General features: G+C 42.0%; 1 protein-coding gene across 1 annotated transcript; it reads left to right on the top strand.

The window, feature by feature from the left end:
* Window positions 1-286: 286 nt before the first annotated feature.
* On the top strand, window positions 287-7,957 carry ccnq (cyclin Q). The gene is made up of 6 exons (XM_062426906.1): window positions 287-403; window positions 500-661; window positions 1,271-1,454; window positions 3,401-3,533; window positions 3,817-4,035; window positions 5,868-7,957. The coding sequence occupies exons 2-6, from the start codon at window positions 514-516 to the stop codon at window positions 5,955-5,957; spliced, it is 774 nt and encodes a 257-aa protein (XP_062282890.1). The 5' UTR covers window positions 287-403; window positions 500-513; the 3' UTR covers window positions 5,958-7,957.
* The last annotated feature ends 8,556 nt before the right edge of the window (window positions 7,958-16,513 follow it).

Here is a 16,513-nt window from a genome sequence, read left to right as displayed (position 1 = left end):
TTACTTCGTGTCTCGTGACCTGCAATGTACTCGAATAACACATTTATTTTTTGGAAGATGTAACCGGAAGTTATTAAACCGGATTAATTTAAATAAAGAGGAACGTAGCAAAAAAGCATATCGCGTTTAATTATGCTTTATTTTCTGTCTTAAATATGAGTTCCATGTAAATATGTTTTGCACTTGGCACACATTTACATCCACTTCTTGAAGCATATCATATTTAACCATGTTTTTTTATTTTGGAATTTTTTGACCGGAAGTTGATCTATTTTCTTCCGGTAGCTAGCACCCCTCCAGACATGCTCCAGACACTGAAGCAGGTTAACATGTCTACGTAACTTAAGCATTCTGTTTGTGTCTCTAATTAAGAACATACATCAGCTCTGCAGCTCAGGGCGAGGTGAGTTTACAGCCAATTACAAATTTAAAGTTAATTCTCATTGTGAACCATTTCACTGACCTAGCTAACGTTAGTTGACTTGTTGTTTGAGGTTAGACGCTCCATGAGCCATGGAGGGTCCGTCCTCTCGTTCCTCTCACACCCAGGATAGACCGCCGTGTCCGCCGGGCAGGAGAGCCTCGTGTGACGGTGCAGAGTCTGACCATGCCCGGGACACCAAAACACACTTTCGCGTCTGTCGCTTCATTATGGAGACAGGTAAGCAACCTCCCCAGCAGGCACTATGTTTAGAGGCACACGACTAAAGTGAAATTTTATTTTTTTTTTGCATAGTATTTTTAAGCTCCAGGCTAAAATAGGTTTAGTGAGATATATGGTGCAATACTAATGAGCCATTGCCCTGAATTTTCCCTCTTAATTCTGCAGCGAGGGAACATGGTCAATTTAATGTGTGCTTGCTTAAAAAAACACATTTAATACACCAAGCAGCACTTTCTCAACTTTTAAATCATCTTAAGCATTTTCTCCTACAATATTGATGTTCACTATTGTACATTTTATTGCATATTTCCTTGTTTTGTTACATTATAAAGTAAGTTAGAAATGTACATTTTTAATCATATCAATCTACCCAAGCACCAGAACTCTGAATTACTTACAATTAATCAGATTTTTTTTACATTGATTCAAATGAATAATGAAGCAAAATACAATGGAAACCTTGTGTGATTATCAGGCTCTATTCAAACACACAAAATAAATGCTATAGATCTGCTGTAGTCGGCAATCAGTGTGTGAATGAACCTATCAAAAAGATGATAACACACCAAACTGTATTTTAAAGAGTATTTTACTGCTCCTCTTCAGGAGTGAAGCTGGAAATGCGCTCGGTTCCCGTGGCTACAGCGTGTGTGTTGTACCATCATTTCTTTGAGCGTGTCAGCATCCGTGCCTATGAACCCTACCTGGTGGCCATGAGCTGTCTGTACCTGGCCGGCAAAGTGGAGGAGCAGCACCTCAGGACGCGTGACATCATCAACGTGAGCCACAGGTAAAATGCTCGGTCAATAGTGGATACTGCTGGCTTTGTACACACATTCATCATTCATCATAATGCTGAGAGCAAAAATACTGCAGGTACAAGGCTGAGACTAATCTACTGATTATTGAAAACTGCTCAAGCCTTTCTACTGCAATAGATAATGTCTTCAACTTGCTTGTTTTGTATGAGGATCAGTGCAAAACTGAAAGAGACAGATCCATATACAGCTGTAACTAACTTATTATTTTCATTACTGATTCATCTGCAGATTATTTTCTTGATTTTTCACTTACTTGTTTGATCTGTAAAATGTCAGAAAATGAAAGATAACTGGGTGGCATTGTGGCGCAGTGGTTAGCACTGTCAAACCACAGCAAGAAGCTTCTGGGTTCGAACCCACTGTTTCTGTGTGGAGTTTGCATGTTCTCTTCATGCCTGTAAATTGCCCATGGGTGTGAATGGTTGTCTGTCTACTATATGTCAGTCCTGTGATGGACTTGTAACCTGTCCAGTGTTACAAGTCCATCTGCCTCTCGCACAATCACAGCTGGGACTGGCTTCAGCCTCCCCGTGACCCTCTATAAGATAAGTGGTATGGAAAATGAATGAATGAGAGATATCCAATACAGTTTCCCAAACTACAAGTTTTGTCCAACCAACAGTTCTAACCCAAAATATATTCCATTTTACTATCATAGAAGACTAAAAAAAGCAACAAAAAAAACACATTATTAATAATCACAAGCTGGAACCAGTTGATTTTTTACTTTATTTATTCAATGAAAACATAATACAGCAGGTTATTTCTGTCAATCACTTAATCAGCAAGTTGTTTCTGTTTTAGTTCCATTTTTGGTTTCACTCAATCAAAGATGACGACCCTGCTCAAACCCTGGATGTCTGAACACTGAGACTGAGAATTTGAATTAAAAAAAGAGGGAACTAGCTCTATAATTAACCATTTGCTTAGTGATCATGAACTTATTCTTACAGCCTTATAAGATAAGATATTCCTTTATTAGTCCCAAAGTCATTGCAGCAGCAAAGTGGATAGTAAAAAATAAAAAGACCATCAATAGAAAGAGTAAAGAACAGTAAATATTAAGTTAGGACTTAAAGGAGACCCATACTAATTTACCATAGCACTGTGTTAACGTTATCTAACATTGCCGGACACTTTTTAACAAAGTAAAAGGATCAGACTCGACGCAGCAGAAACAGAGATGTCAGTTTCTACTGTTCCTCGGTTGGCCGTACCAGCACATGATTTGGTCGTACATGTGGTTTTTTTTTCTTGGTGCACACAGGGCTCCAGACCGTGACTAAAGAGGTCGAATATGGGCCCATTTTCTGAGTGTGCCAGTTAAACGGAGGAGGCAGCGGTGGAGAACGAGTCACGGTGCAGCTGCTTCCTTCAGCTCGTGTTGAAGCTGCTGCTGCAGCTTCTTCCGGCGGTTGCTCACACCACTGCTTAAAACTGTCTCTCTCTGCACTGTGACTCATCCTCTCCCTCTCCCTCTCCCTCTCCCTCTCCCTCTCTCTCTTTGCTATCCTCACCCCTCATTCCTATCAGACCTGCCACGCTGCCGCCACAAATTTTTAACTGGCACACTTTCAAAATAATGGTCACAGTCTGGAGTCCCGCACTAAATGGTCAACTGTGTGAGTTTAAGTTTAGTCCGTTTACTTTATTCATTTATTTGAACGTGTTAAAATAACAGAGCCAAAAACATTCAACAATTCAAACAAGAGTCAAGTCCAGTTTTATGACATGATATGGTTTGGTGGATAAAAGCAGAGGACTTTGACCAAAGTGAACACTGGTGAATATTTTGGTTTTGAGTCTTTCACTGCAGGATGTTTTCAAAAATAGCAATGTTTTTTTTTGCTTGTCACCTCAAATGCTCTCCACCTTCCCTCTCTCTTCTCTTCTCCTTCTGTTTCCTCCCTCTCAGGTATTTCAACAGCGGCAGCGCCCCTCTAGAATGTGACAAGGAGTTCTGGGACGTGAGGGACAGCGTGGTGCAGTGCGAGCTCCTCATCCTCCGACAACTCAACTTCCAAGTGTCCTTTGAACACCCGCACAAGGTAGGCGTTTGTTGTGTGTGTGTGTGTGTGTCCGCTGTTTAACGTTGAGCCTCCTTGTCTGTCTCAGTTACTGTCTGATGTTGTCATGGTTGTCCCAATGTGTTTGTGTGCTCAGTAGCTGAAAATGCTGCATTCCTTCCTTCCTTCTCTAAATTCTCAGAGAAGAAGAAGAACAGCTGATCACCGTTACACACATAATTTACTTAATGCCAAAAAAATCTAATAATTATTTGTCCCTTGCTTTATCTATAAGTTATACAGTGATTCTTCTCTCTCTCTCCAGTATTTACTCCACTATCTGCCTTCCGTGAAATCGCTCGTGAACCGCCACGCGTGGTCCCGAGCTCCCGTCGCTGAGACTTCCTGGGCGTTGCTTAGAGACTGTTACCACGGAGCCATGTGCATCCGCCACACACCCCAACACATCGCCATAGCGACGCTGTACCTCGCACTAAACAGCTATGGAGTGGAGCTGCCTGTCGGGGAGAAAGAGTGGTGGCAGGTGTGTGTGTGTGTGTGTTCATAATTACAGGTTGAGGAGAGAAACAGTCTATGTGTTGTTTTTATGTCATGAATTGATTAGTTTTAGTAATTTGTTACTTTGTGAGTATCAGATGCACTTCCGATGCACTCAGCTGTTCCTATTCTCGCATTAAAGCATCATCAGCACACAGTCACTCTACAAAATGCATCTCTCGTTTCCACAAATTGCGTTTGTCTGTTGAGTCAGTCCCCACAGCCTTGTATAATTTAGCATTGTACACCAGATACTGATCTCACATCTCAAAGGGTTAATTAAAACAAGTAAACACATCCACACGCCAGCTGGCTTCATGCAGAGTGATGACTGAGCAGCATTGATGGAGTGAAGGTCATGGCCTCTTCTTAAAAGTGAGTTTGGGCTTTGCTTTGTAAGATATTGTGTTAGTCTCTACATAGTATAGTGAGGGATCATTTTAAACCGTAAACCTAAAGGTTGACGGGAAGCATTTCATAAAGCTGCACTGATATAATGATAATATAATAGCATAATAATGCAGGGAGGGGCAGAGGGTGGGATTGGAGAGTAGGTGCTACACTTCATTAAAAACACAGACTGTCATTATGGTTGGGGACAGAGTTATTTACCTTTAATTCTTCTGCAGTCTCCACTCAGGATGTACACAGTGACAAGAATAGCCTCTTAGCTGCTAATGTGAAGTGTGGCAATACTGAGGTCATCATTTGGTTATCATGACAGGTCCAGCCATGCTGAAGTTAGCATATTATCTAATTTCCGGTTGCTAGAGTTTTTGTGTTATTGGTTAACTGAGTTAAATTTGACTATATTCTTCATTACTGCAGCTAATTACCCACTGTTCATTTAAACATACACTAGTTCTGCTCAAGTACTCTTAGCTCATTTCCTTTTTAGCCACTTTCTCGCAAGTCACACAGTTGTTTACACACTTTTCAGATCAGCTAGTTATTTTAGCTTAGCAACTAAAGATAGCTTCTCTCCCTCCTTCTCAGTCTGTTGCTCTTTCTTGCTCGGTGTGCTTTATGTTTAGTTATTCCTCTGCCTCCTTTTAGTGATAATGGTATTTGTAATAAAGTAGGATATTTACAGTGTTGGAGGCGAGGCGAGGTGAATTAGTAGCGCAACATGGAAACCCAGTCATTAGCTACTGTAGTTAGCCAGGCCCCCAGTAGCCTATGCAGATGTCAATCAAAACATGATCTTCTATGAGTAGACGGTAAGGAGAAATGCTCTAAACAGCAAAATGACAGTCATATTTTCAACTTTAAAACAAGAAATCTGTTGTTTTCATTCCATTTACACCTAAAAAAAAAAAAGAGGGGGGGTGGTCCTGTTCTGTTCTGTTAAGATCCTATCGCACATTTAATGGAATTTTATACGTGTGTAGTATGGAAACTGGTACTTATGGGTATTTTTCCAGAAGGTCAGACACAAACAGTAGCTGTGTTGCCTGCCACACACAGCTGCCCTGCTTTTAGTATGATGCCAACCATTGTGCAGGTTCAGCCAGTCTTCAAAGCAGAAGTGGTTCATATTAATTGGAGGATTGTGGCAATTACAGTTTTCCATTATCAAACCTTTTTTACTAATGAGCTCTCTTTTGTTTGAGCTTAGACTTTATGAACCACTATATCCAAATGCAGATGGAAAAAAGAAGTCAGGATTTGTTACGGTTTTCCACTTCAGTCCTCAAGGCAATAAAATCTAGGTCGTTTGAAACGGTGTGTGGACCTTTGATGTCCACTGTTTATTGAGGCCATGTGTGGAGCTGAAATCTGTGCTTTGTGTGTGTGTGTTTGTGTGTGTGTGTATAGGTGCTGTGCGAGGACGTGACGAAAGCAGACATCGATGCTGTGATCTCGGACCTTCTCCAACTGTACGACATGGAGGCCAAGTGTATCTGAAGGACACACCTAGAAGACCTTCACACGGGAGACACACAAGTTTTGTCTACTGTGTATGTATGTTTTTCATGTGTGTGTCTGTGTGACATGAATGTGTGTGCGCGTGTGGGTAATTCTCTGCATGAAACAGTCTGGGTTCAGGTGCGTTTGTGTCCGCCTGTCCCCGTTTCTGCACGAGAGACGAACACTTTGTATCGCCCCAGTTAGTCCGTGAGCTGTGACAAAAACACACCTGCATTACCAACTCTGGCCACCGTGAGGAGACATTTGTCACTCTCTGGTCTCTGATCTCTCTGCAGAATACTGATGTGCTCTGGAGTATTACGTGAGTACCAGCTTTCCTCTACAACACATCCAATCCCTCAACACCAGTAATCCGTATACATTCCACACGCAACACATTTCAATTACATTTTAATTTCACACACTTGTTATGAATAATTCCATCAAAGATTCCAGCAAATTTGTGAAAAAAACTTGGAACGTTGACCTCAACTTGATATTTATTTTTCTAACCTTACACATTTCAGCGTTAGGATAATATCACCATATAATAAATATACAGTCGAGACTAAGTCTGGATTGTGTGATTATAATCCAGAACATGTTGCTGCATAAATCTACATATTAAAGAGGAAACGTGGATTTTCTTCCTAATAAATCTCCTTAAATCTTTAAGATGCGTAGCTCATCTTGACATTGCCTATTATTACATAAATTGTTCCAAAGTACATCCACATGTGAATGCCTTCATTGGCTTAACAACCCCTTCATCATAAGTGATAATGTATCACAGTGATTACAGTGAGATATTTGGCAGCTCGAGTGCCTCTTGGTTTATTAAGTCTCTCCTCTTGTTTTTTTGTGTCGCTGCTGTTCCCAGAGATCCTTTCATGAATTAGTTGGTGAAGGGAGCAAGCTGATGAAGAAATATGATATCTACAAATGTTTGTGCTGTTTTAAAATGACTTTCATTTAGACTGTGAATCAGTCAACTCCAAAGATAATAGTGTATTTTTTTTCTTATGCTGAACAAATCTCACGAAAAGACCAAAACCAACAATGATCTACAACCAAGTACAGTGTGTTCAACAAATCCTCAGTGCCATAGGGCTCCATCGTTGTCCACAAACTACTGAAAACACAGTGAGTCACACCGTTGTGCCGGATGACATCTTTCTTTATTATGACAAACATGAGTTCTGCATTTTATTCAGTCACTTTTAACTCAACCTCCATCCTGCTGCCATAAATACTCAGCAGCACACTAAATCCTCCACTGAAAATAGTCCTCAATAAATACATAGTTTACTCAGCTTGAGTAACACGTGTTAAAAATACATTACCAAGCTGTTTCGGGAAATTATTTAGCCTTTTTAAAAAATTAAACTACATCCTAAACTATATAACGATGTCCTGTTTTAAAAGATTTACATAGAACTGTAATTAATGGACTAATGGAAAGTGTTGAGACGGACTAACACGTCGCTGCTTTTGTTTTTTTCATGAGATTTGTTGAGGACGAGACAAATAAAGAATATTAAATGAATTAACCTTGTCAGACTACGGTTCACTTGCAGATAAACTCCCAATTAGCCCATCTGTGAATGCACCAGTGTAAAGCTGCATGGAAAGCCCAGATAGCCTAGAGGTCACCTGACTCTATAATACAGTTAGCCTAAGTGGGGTGTGAATGTGATTGTGTTAGGGTTAGGACTAGACTTTAGGACTACCTGTTCTCATGTTTTTTAATAGGTGAGAATGTTTTGGAGGGAGTGAAAAGAGACAAAGATATGCAACTCTGCCAGCTGTGTGAGTGTTGAACGCTCAGCCATCACTGCTGTTTATTGTCCAAAAAAAAAAAAAAAAAAGTCTGACTTTGACTGTGAACACGATGTGAATACTGTTAAAGGCTGCCCACTGTGCTTTAATTCCTTTTTTTTTTCTTTTTTTTTACTGTACAAAGCTTCTAAAACTTGATATTTTTGAAGAGTGACAAGTGTTTGACCATCCATACCTTTTTTTGTATTTGTTTTAGAAAAAAAATTAAAGTATAAAATCAGATCGGCCTGCCTAAAGTGTTTGTGTGTGTGTGTGAGAGAGAGAGAGGAAGTGTGTGTGACCAGGAGAAAAAGAGTCATCGTCACATGATCAACACTGACACATCTGAGTCTCTCTATCTGTTTTTTTTTTCTCTTTCCCCTCCTCCTCCTCCTCCTCATGCCTCTCTTCACGGGACAAGAGACACTGCATGCATCCCAATAGCATCACGTGTCATACAATACTCCTCTTCCTGACACATTCTCTCCGTTCTCATCTGTCACTCTCCTCCAACTCAAATGTTTTTTTTTCCCTCCCTTATGTAGCTGCTGGGTCTTTTCTCTGAGCTCTTCCTCTCTCTTCATTTGCTTCACTCACCCCTGTTACCCTTTCCTCATCTCTTATGCCCTCTTTTTCCCGCCCCCAGCTCACTCTCCTTTTTATTTTATTCCTTCTCTCCCTTTTTTCCTTTCCCCTTCTTCCTTTCTCTCCTCCTCCCTCTGTCTCCCTAATGTTATATTAATAATGGAGAGGGTGCATGTTCAGCCAGACTCCATGAATTAACCATCAGATGGGAAGGAGAACTGAGGGAAGGAGTCAGAAGAGGAGGGGGAAAAAAGAGTGACTTGGATGGATGAGAGTTAAAGGATGAGGGGGTAAGGAAAGGGGGGAATGAAGGGGGTGTGAGGTGAAAGGAGAAGCAGTTTTAGGAGGAACATTGGGTGTGAAGGAGGGAAGCTAATCTTTGCATTATACTTCAACGCTCTCCGGCTTCTTCTGATCGCCTCTCCTCTCAGCTGCACGCCTCAGATCTGCTTACACATCACTTCAGCCCTTACTGTGGGGCTTGAGGGGAAGTCAGAAGGTCACACACACACACACACACACACACAACAACCAGCTGTGCATGTGTGTTCATATTGAAATGACAGTTTGGGATGTTAATGTTATATCAGGCCTACAGTCTTGAAGCTGAGTGCCCTTGAACTGATAAAAGCTCTGCAGCCTTCAGCCTCAGACCTATTAGACATCAACCAAGCGCCCCTAAACACTCTAAATGTCTAATGCATAGACAATAGATTTAAGAGAGCAAGTACTCTGTGTGTGTGTGTGTGTGTGTGTACACTCTTAGTATTGAGGGGTGGAGCAAAAAGAGCAGCCTGCATGATTCATCGTCCATGTAAACAGCGAAGATGAAAAGATGGATGGGCCAGAAGACAGACAAGGCCATCAAACCATCAGTCAGAAGTCTATCAAAACCTTTCAAGATGCACTCTGTCTTATACCGGTAACATGAATACAAATATTGACTGTTCTTTTTAGTTGACTTTGAAAACGTTAAAGCCAGTGGCGTAGGCAGAAATTGTATTTTGGTTGGGCCATCTTTTCCCCCCCAGAAAAAGGACTTATGAAAAGTTAGAAGAAGAAAAAAAAGATCTGAAAAAAAGGAGAGTTCTGTATTGTAAAGACAATAACAGCAAACACTACTTGTCCAACAAGCTCAACCAACAGACCATCAGTCTATACAGTCTATACACAACAGTACAGACAACAGGAGTCTAGTATAAAATACAATAGGCCTATATTTGCACCGGTAAGACCGAGTCAAGCACCATTCATTAACTATTTTACTGCACAAAGTGGCAACTAAACATAACCCCAGACAGCTGAGGTGTTAACTTAGATAGAAATGGCACATCTAACCCTATCCATACAACTGTGATGATTGATTTTCCATTCTTGGCTGTGCAGGGAAACACCCAAATTTGGCTGTGAAAGTGGTTATAAGTTATGGCGCATAAATCGGCGGGTGAACCCACAGCCATGAGAGCATGATTTCAGTTGGAGCTGAATATAAAACGCTCTTCCCGCCAAACATATCCCTCAGGAGGGATATAGCTAAAAGAGAGAGTGAATAGGACAAATGAAAGGAAAAACCAACATAAAGAGTCTTAGTAAGGTGTTGGGCCACCACATACCGCCAGAACAGCTTCAATGCACCTTGGCATACCGGACTGATGAACACCATTCTTCCAAAGATATTCCCTCATTTGGTGTTTTGATGATGATGATGGTGGAGAGCGCTGTCTAACACATCGGTTCATTTTCTTACTCATCACACCATTCAGTGACTCCTCATACCCTACGGATGAAGGTATTATCATCACGGAAGAGACCGCTCCCATCAGGATAGAAACGTTTCATCGTAAGATAAAGGCGATCACTCAGATCAACTTTGGATTTGGATTTGCAGTGATTCTTCCCTCTAAGGTGACAAGTGGACCCAAACCATGCCAGCAAAATGCCCACAGCATAACAGAGCCCACCAGACCCCCCTCACTGTAACAGTCAAGCATTCAGGCCTGTTCCGTTCTCTTGCTGTACGCCACACATGCCTTCGCCCACTTGTTGAGAATAAGGTGAAGGATGACTCACTTTTTTTCCCCACATCTGTGTAGACCAGTGCCTGTGGTTTTTGCACCACTGAACTTTAAAATGTGCATTCATCTTTGTAACGAGGTGTTTATGCACTGCGGCTCTATTATAACATCCCTCTCTATGTAATTGTGGACAGACTGTTATTGCTGACAGTCTGATCACATCCTGCACTGATATTTTCAGTCACCTGAGGAAGAGTTGCTCTTCTGTTTGGTCCTTATATATTGCACTAATGCACAAGCATCACAGTCATCATTTGTGAGTTATCTTCCACAATTTCCACAATCCTATTGACTCTTTCCCATATTTCTAAATGTAGATTTAACTTGAGTCTCTGTTCCTATTGAAACACCAGCCGGTTGAGCGGGCTTTGTGACTGAAGCTCCTGCCATCCACAACAACATTGTACCACGCAGTGCACCTGTGTGGAGGCATCTACAGTCATTATGTTTCTACACGCATTTATTCAGGTTTTTCCTTTAATTTGTACCCCGTCTGTACATACACCAGGTGCACAAAAACACAACTCTAAATGAATAACAATGTTGCTCCACAAGCACTGCATGTGTAAATGAAGCAACAAGTTCACCGTATCAATTTAAAAGGATATGTGTGTTAACAACTTGTTTCTGCTTCCTCCACATGGTGAAAAAATCTGTTACTGCAGATGGATTCAACAAGTAGGTGTCTACTGCCATGCTACCAGTCCAATCTGTACTTCAGCACAGCAATAAGGCTAAATGCTATTGCTAACATGCTGATGTTTAGCTGGTATAATGTTAACTATATTCACCATCTTAGTTAATGTGTTTGCATGCTAATGTTAGCTAATTAGCAATACACACAATGTACAGCTGAAGCTGATGGGAATGTCATTAGCTTTGCAGCTAGGCCTATTCTGCAGTAAAACAAAGTACTCGACAAATAGAAATCTTGACCAGATGATAGCGCTATGAAATGTAAGAGAAACACCAAATTTACTATATTGAAATCATTTTTGAGGCAGGTATGAATGCCTGTAAATATCAGCCTTGGCAATTGGATTGTGTTTAATTCCAAAAGATATCTACCATCTGGAACATCTGATGCCTACTCATAACAATAAATTGCTGATTGAAAGAGAAAGTTGTCTTTTGGGAGAGATTGGTCCATTTAAGAATACAGATTCTTGATTACATGATCTCAGATTGATCAGAGCTTCCACTGATGGTGAGACATTTGTTGCATTTAATGACATGTCTTGACAGCTCTTTAATATTTTACTGTGACATTTTGCACAGACATTTATGGTTATTAAAGGATGAATCCTGCTGACTTTGATGATGCCCTGACTTTAACTGTAGGGCCACCAGCAGGTCAGTGTTTTCACCCCTTCCTGTGAAACATCTGAACATCTATCAGAGGGATGTGTCACACAATTTTGTGCAGACATTTATGATTCCTGGATGATGAATTGTAATGATTTTAGTGATCCTTTGATTGTTTACTTGTTATATATGTAATGAATTAGAACAGGGCAGACAGGTGGAAGACCAAAATGCCAAAACTGCAGTTACAGGTAAAGGAACATGATAAGGAATCAGGATCAGATTGGCTAGAATATGAGAGTCCATGGCAGCAACTATGACAAACTGTAAGAGAACAAACTAAATGAACCAGTATAAGTATAAGTGTCTGCTGAAGGACTGAGTGAGTAGTAGGACAAGGAATTGCAGGACTGATTGAAGTGGGAACAGGTGTGTAGATGGGGAGAAGAAGGAAAGTCTGAGGGCATCAGATGGACAGCTTGAGGATGACAGGTCTGGGTAGTTGTACATTGCCTGGGAGAAGTGAGCAGGGGCTGCAGACAGACAGAGCAATGCAGAGAGGGACTGGGAGCAGACTGTGAGAGAACCACCAGCCCCAGGGGATGGATTCCAAACATCCCACCAAGCTGATCAGGAACACTGAGCAGGGTGGGAGGGAGTCTGGAGGAGGGAAGTACAGGCAAGTGGCCTGGGAGCTGAAAAATTAGAGCCAGGGATCTCTGGGGGCTGGACAAGGGCGGAGCAGGAGATCTCAGGCAGACAGCCTGGGGGCAGGGCCAATGGGTGTGACAGATATGGAGGATCACCAGGATGCAAGACAGAAAGGTGGAGCAGGTCCAGAGGGTGTGCGGAGTCGCTTTGGAGGACAACCTGGGAGCCAGTGATGTAGATGGAACCGCTCTAGAGACCATCAACGTGATTGGGACTGCTCTGGAGGTCAACCAGACAGCAGGAGCGTGACTTCTTGGGAGGTTGACCTGATGACAGGACAGATGAGCCAAACCACTTTGGAGGTCGACCAGACAGCAGGACAGATGGGAAGACTGCTCTGAAGATGGTAGGCAGGACCCCTCTGGAGGTTGGCGACAAAGGCTGGGCTGCTCTGGAGGTCGGCAAGGAAAGCTGGAGGTCATCTGGCACCATAAGATTCGGCTACAGGTCAGCACAGGCTCCTGAATAAGAATCCAGCATCTGGAGTATTATACAAGAGACTGACAGCTGGAGTGCAGGACCGGAGTCAGAGGTAATCGATGACTAAAGGTTGGAGCAGGGTGCAGGACAGGCAGACAGCAGAGTAGAAAGCACGAGGCAGGCAGCTGGAGGTCTGGCAGGGAATAGGTAGAGGTGACCGATTGCTGAAGATCTGGCAGGAAATGGGCGGAGATGGCTGACTGCTAAATGTCTGGCAGGAAGTTGGCGGGGATGGCCAACTGCTGAAAGTCTAGCAGCACATCGACAGTAACAAACGATGGCTCTGAACAGGCTGTGTCAGTAGGGAGACAGGTCACAAGAGGCTGCTAAAGGCACAACCGCAGGAGACAGCTGCAGCTCTGGAACAGGGCGCCACTGCAGCTCTGGAGCAGCAGATTGCTGCAGCACAGGAACATGCTGCATCAGCAAATGTGACGAGTAGGTCAGGAACAGGATGAATGTTGGCAGGGTAGTCTGCGGCTCAGGAACAGGATGGTCCTCAGTAGTGGTTCTGGAGCTATGGGGACCACACCTCCTTTTGGAGACTTCACGTTACCACTTGAAAATGGTGTGGCAAGTCCCTTCAAAGGATGACCACTGGATGTCAGGGTGGCTCCTCAGTTTTTCCATATAAGGCTCCTGGAATTCACGGAATGCAGGATGAGGACAAGCAGGTAGCGGTCTAGCCAGCTCAGGACAGGTATGCTGCGGTTCACAAACCCAAGCCTTAATGACCGGAAGTAGTTTTGGGTGCGGGGTGAGATGAAGCCTGAAGTACAGAAGAGACAGGCTTGGGACAAACACGATGAAGAGACCTGTTACACCTATAAAAGCCACCAACTGGGCAAATTCAGGGTCCCACTTCACAGAAACAGCGAGGGACTCAAAGAAGCCTGGCTCTTCATTTACAAAAACATTCTGTGTCATGCCAAAGCACATGCCAGGAAAAGGCTATCTGCTGAGTTCATTTCGGGCCAGTTCGTACTGCCAGAAATAAAAGACAGGCAGGTTGAGTGAGGTGAGGGGGTATTATGCTCATAAATCAGAAAACAAGGAAGTTAATTGCAGGTGAGGAGTGGGCTGAGTAGGCTAGGTAACTGCAGGACTGATGAGAAGTGGAAACAGGTGTGTAGATGGGGAAAGGAGGGAAAGTCCGAGGGCATCTAGTGGACAGCTTGAGGATAGCAGGTCTGAGGAACTGGGGGAGCCTGGGAGAAGTGATCAGGGGCTGGAGACAGACAGCAATGCAGAGGAATGAGGAATGGGGCATGCAAGTGTGGCTGCAGAGAAGAACTGAGAAGCAGATTGTGAATATATTCATAATGGATAGATATTAGTCTGTCTCTTCAGTCTGGGTATGTTATAGGGTTAGTCAGGTGTTTTTCTTGTTAATAATAATATGAAAAATAGTGTGTTATGTGTACCTAAGTTACATGGTGGTTACATTTATCTGGCAAAAAATGTTCACATATATACACAGATAAATATATTTAAATGTATCGAAATAAGGATGTAACCCAGTAAATATACAGGCATTTTTGGATTTTTTGCAATATTGCAATAATAAGCTATTTTTGTTTAATGCCAATTAAAGTAATTGTAGTTGACCAAATATTCCTTTACCCAGCACAATATTTATGTAACTTGACCTCTTATCGGGCTCAACTCTTATTCTTGGTAGTTTTCACCTATTTTCAAGATGAGATGTTTGAAAGGAGAGAGAGGACATTTTTTGTGTGTATTGTGGAAAAAATAAAAACAGATTAATGCTCATCTACAATGAAAAAGTATGTCATATTTTTTTTTGTGTGTGTGTGTGTGTGTGTGTGTGTGTGTGTGTGTGCATGGATGGGCAAGTCTGTGGTCCATCTCCCTGCAGTGTGGAGGATATCTATTAATAAGTTCATCTGATTCATCTATAAATACATTTCTCCTCTTTCTCCTCACACTGGCTGGCTGCATAACAAGCTTTGACAGTAACCAGTTGGGTATAGCCATGCATGTGAATTGGGGGGGGGGGGGGGGGGGGGGGGGGCTGGTGCGTGTTTATGTGTGTGTGTGTGTGTTGGCAAGGAGGAGGGTGTTAGGGGGTGCTGCATGAAATGAATGCATGATTCTTTGTTCTTCAGCACCAGGGTGTGCTAGCTTTCAGCACCGCGGACAGCGCCTCGGGCCTCTGCTTTGTTTGGTCACACTGAGAAAAAGAGGAGCGGTCTGCTACTACTAAACCCATTGGTCAACACTGGGTTTATTCACCCTGACCCATGAGCTAAGTACTTTTTCAAAGAAGGGACCCAACCCTCCAGGGCACTTTGAGTGGGCTCCACAGTGTCCCCAGCTCCAGAAAACGTAGTGTTTTTCGCACTTCACATAGTTTGCTTGTCAAACAGTAAGTCCAGCAAGTTTGAGTTATAAGTCTGCGGCACCCTTTTTCTCTTCAGTGGATATCGGAAAACATACACAAACACTCAGTTCTCTTCATTTCATAAACCGCTGCATCCGGAAATATAAGACTCATCTCCTCCTTTACAAAAACTACACACTGAATGTTTACAACAGCAGATGGAAACGCTTTGACAAACTGGATACATGTTGAACCATAAATGTGTATCAACCAGGGATATAAAAGCAAAACAAACATTTATATTACAAGTTGAATGTTATTATGACATACCAGGAGATACAGTAGCTTGAAGACATATTATAAAGACAGTGGTGGAAAGTACAGTTTTGAGATTGCATTTATTTCAGTATTTCCACATTCCACTTTGTACTCCCATCATAGTTTACCTAACAGATATAGTTAGTCCTGTCAGTGGTTACTATGAGATATAGATTTTACATTAATTATGATCAGCTTATAAAATACAATGCAAGGCCAAATATTAAACAAATCATTCCCAACCTTTTTGGTTTGTGACCTACTGTAAAGAATCAGTGTCTACTTGGGGCTCCTTGTCATGTTGTGCAGTTCCAGCAAAGATTTCTCCTTTAAACTTCACCAAGGGCTTCATTTCAGTAACTGCACCATGCTTGTGGAGCAGCCTTCCTAACCATCAGAGGGCAGCAGAGACCCTAGACTCTTAGAACAGGCCTTTTTTTTAATTCAGGTTGCTTCTCATCATAACTCTTATTCATTTCTTATATATGTTGTATTTAATTCTGTAGCATTTTAAGATTCACTGCAAAATAAATGTGCAGTACAAATTCCATGCATTATTAGTGTTGCTATTATTATTATAACAGCTTTCAAATAATAATTTGTGTCTGATATTGTTTCTACGCAAAAAAACACTCACTTTACAGACTTTAATTCACCTTGTTAAAATTCTTAAAATTACATTTACTACTTCCCCCTAACTGAAAAATCCAGAATCTACTAATATGCAAATAAATATATGCAGTTAAAAATGTCTTTACGTTGACCTGATGGACACAAGATGTCTCCTACTTCACTGAACAGTTCATTCTCAATGTTTGTGCACTGGAGGTTTCACATTTACACATGACACAAGTTACTGCACCAGGATTGGTTTCCACATTAGTTGTGATGTCACAAATGATGCTTGGCTTAGACTG

This window comes from Scomber scombrus, chromosome 10, assembly GCF_963691925.1.
Source record: "Scomber scombrus chromosome 10, fScoSco1.1, whole genome shotgun sequence".
In the NCBI taxonomy this organism is placed as follows: Eukaryota; Metazoa; Chordata; class Actinopteri; order Scombriformes; family Scombridae; genus Scomber; species Scomber scombrus.
This window is presented reverse-complemented; position numbering and strand designations above follow the sequence as displayed.

What these genes read in the sequence shown, in the direction of transcription:
- ccnq (XM_062426906.1), top strand. Translation starts at nt 514, where the DNA reads ATGGAGGGTCCGTCCTCTCGTTCCTCTCACACCCAGGATAGACCGCCG. An exon ending in TCGCTTCATTATGGAGACAG is followed by an intron (nt 662 to 1,270) that starts GTAAGCAACCTC and finishes GCTCCTCTTCAG; the next exon opens with GAGTGAAGCTGGAAATGCGC. An exon ending in GGGAGAAAGAGTGGTGGCAG is followed by an intron (nt 4,036 to 5,867) that starts GTGTGTGTGTGT and finishes GTGTGTGTATAG; the next exon opens with GTGCTGTGCGAGGACGTGAC.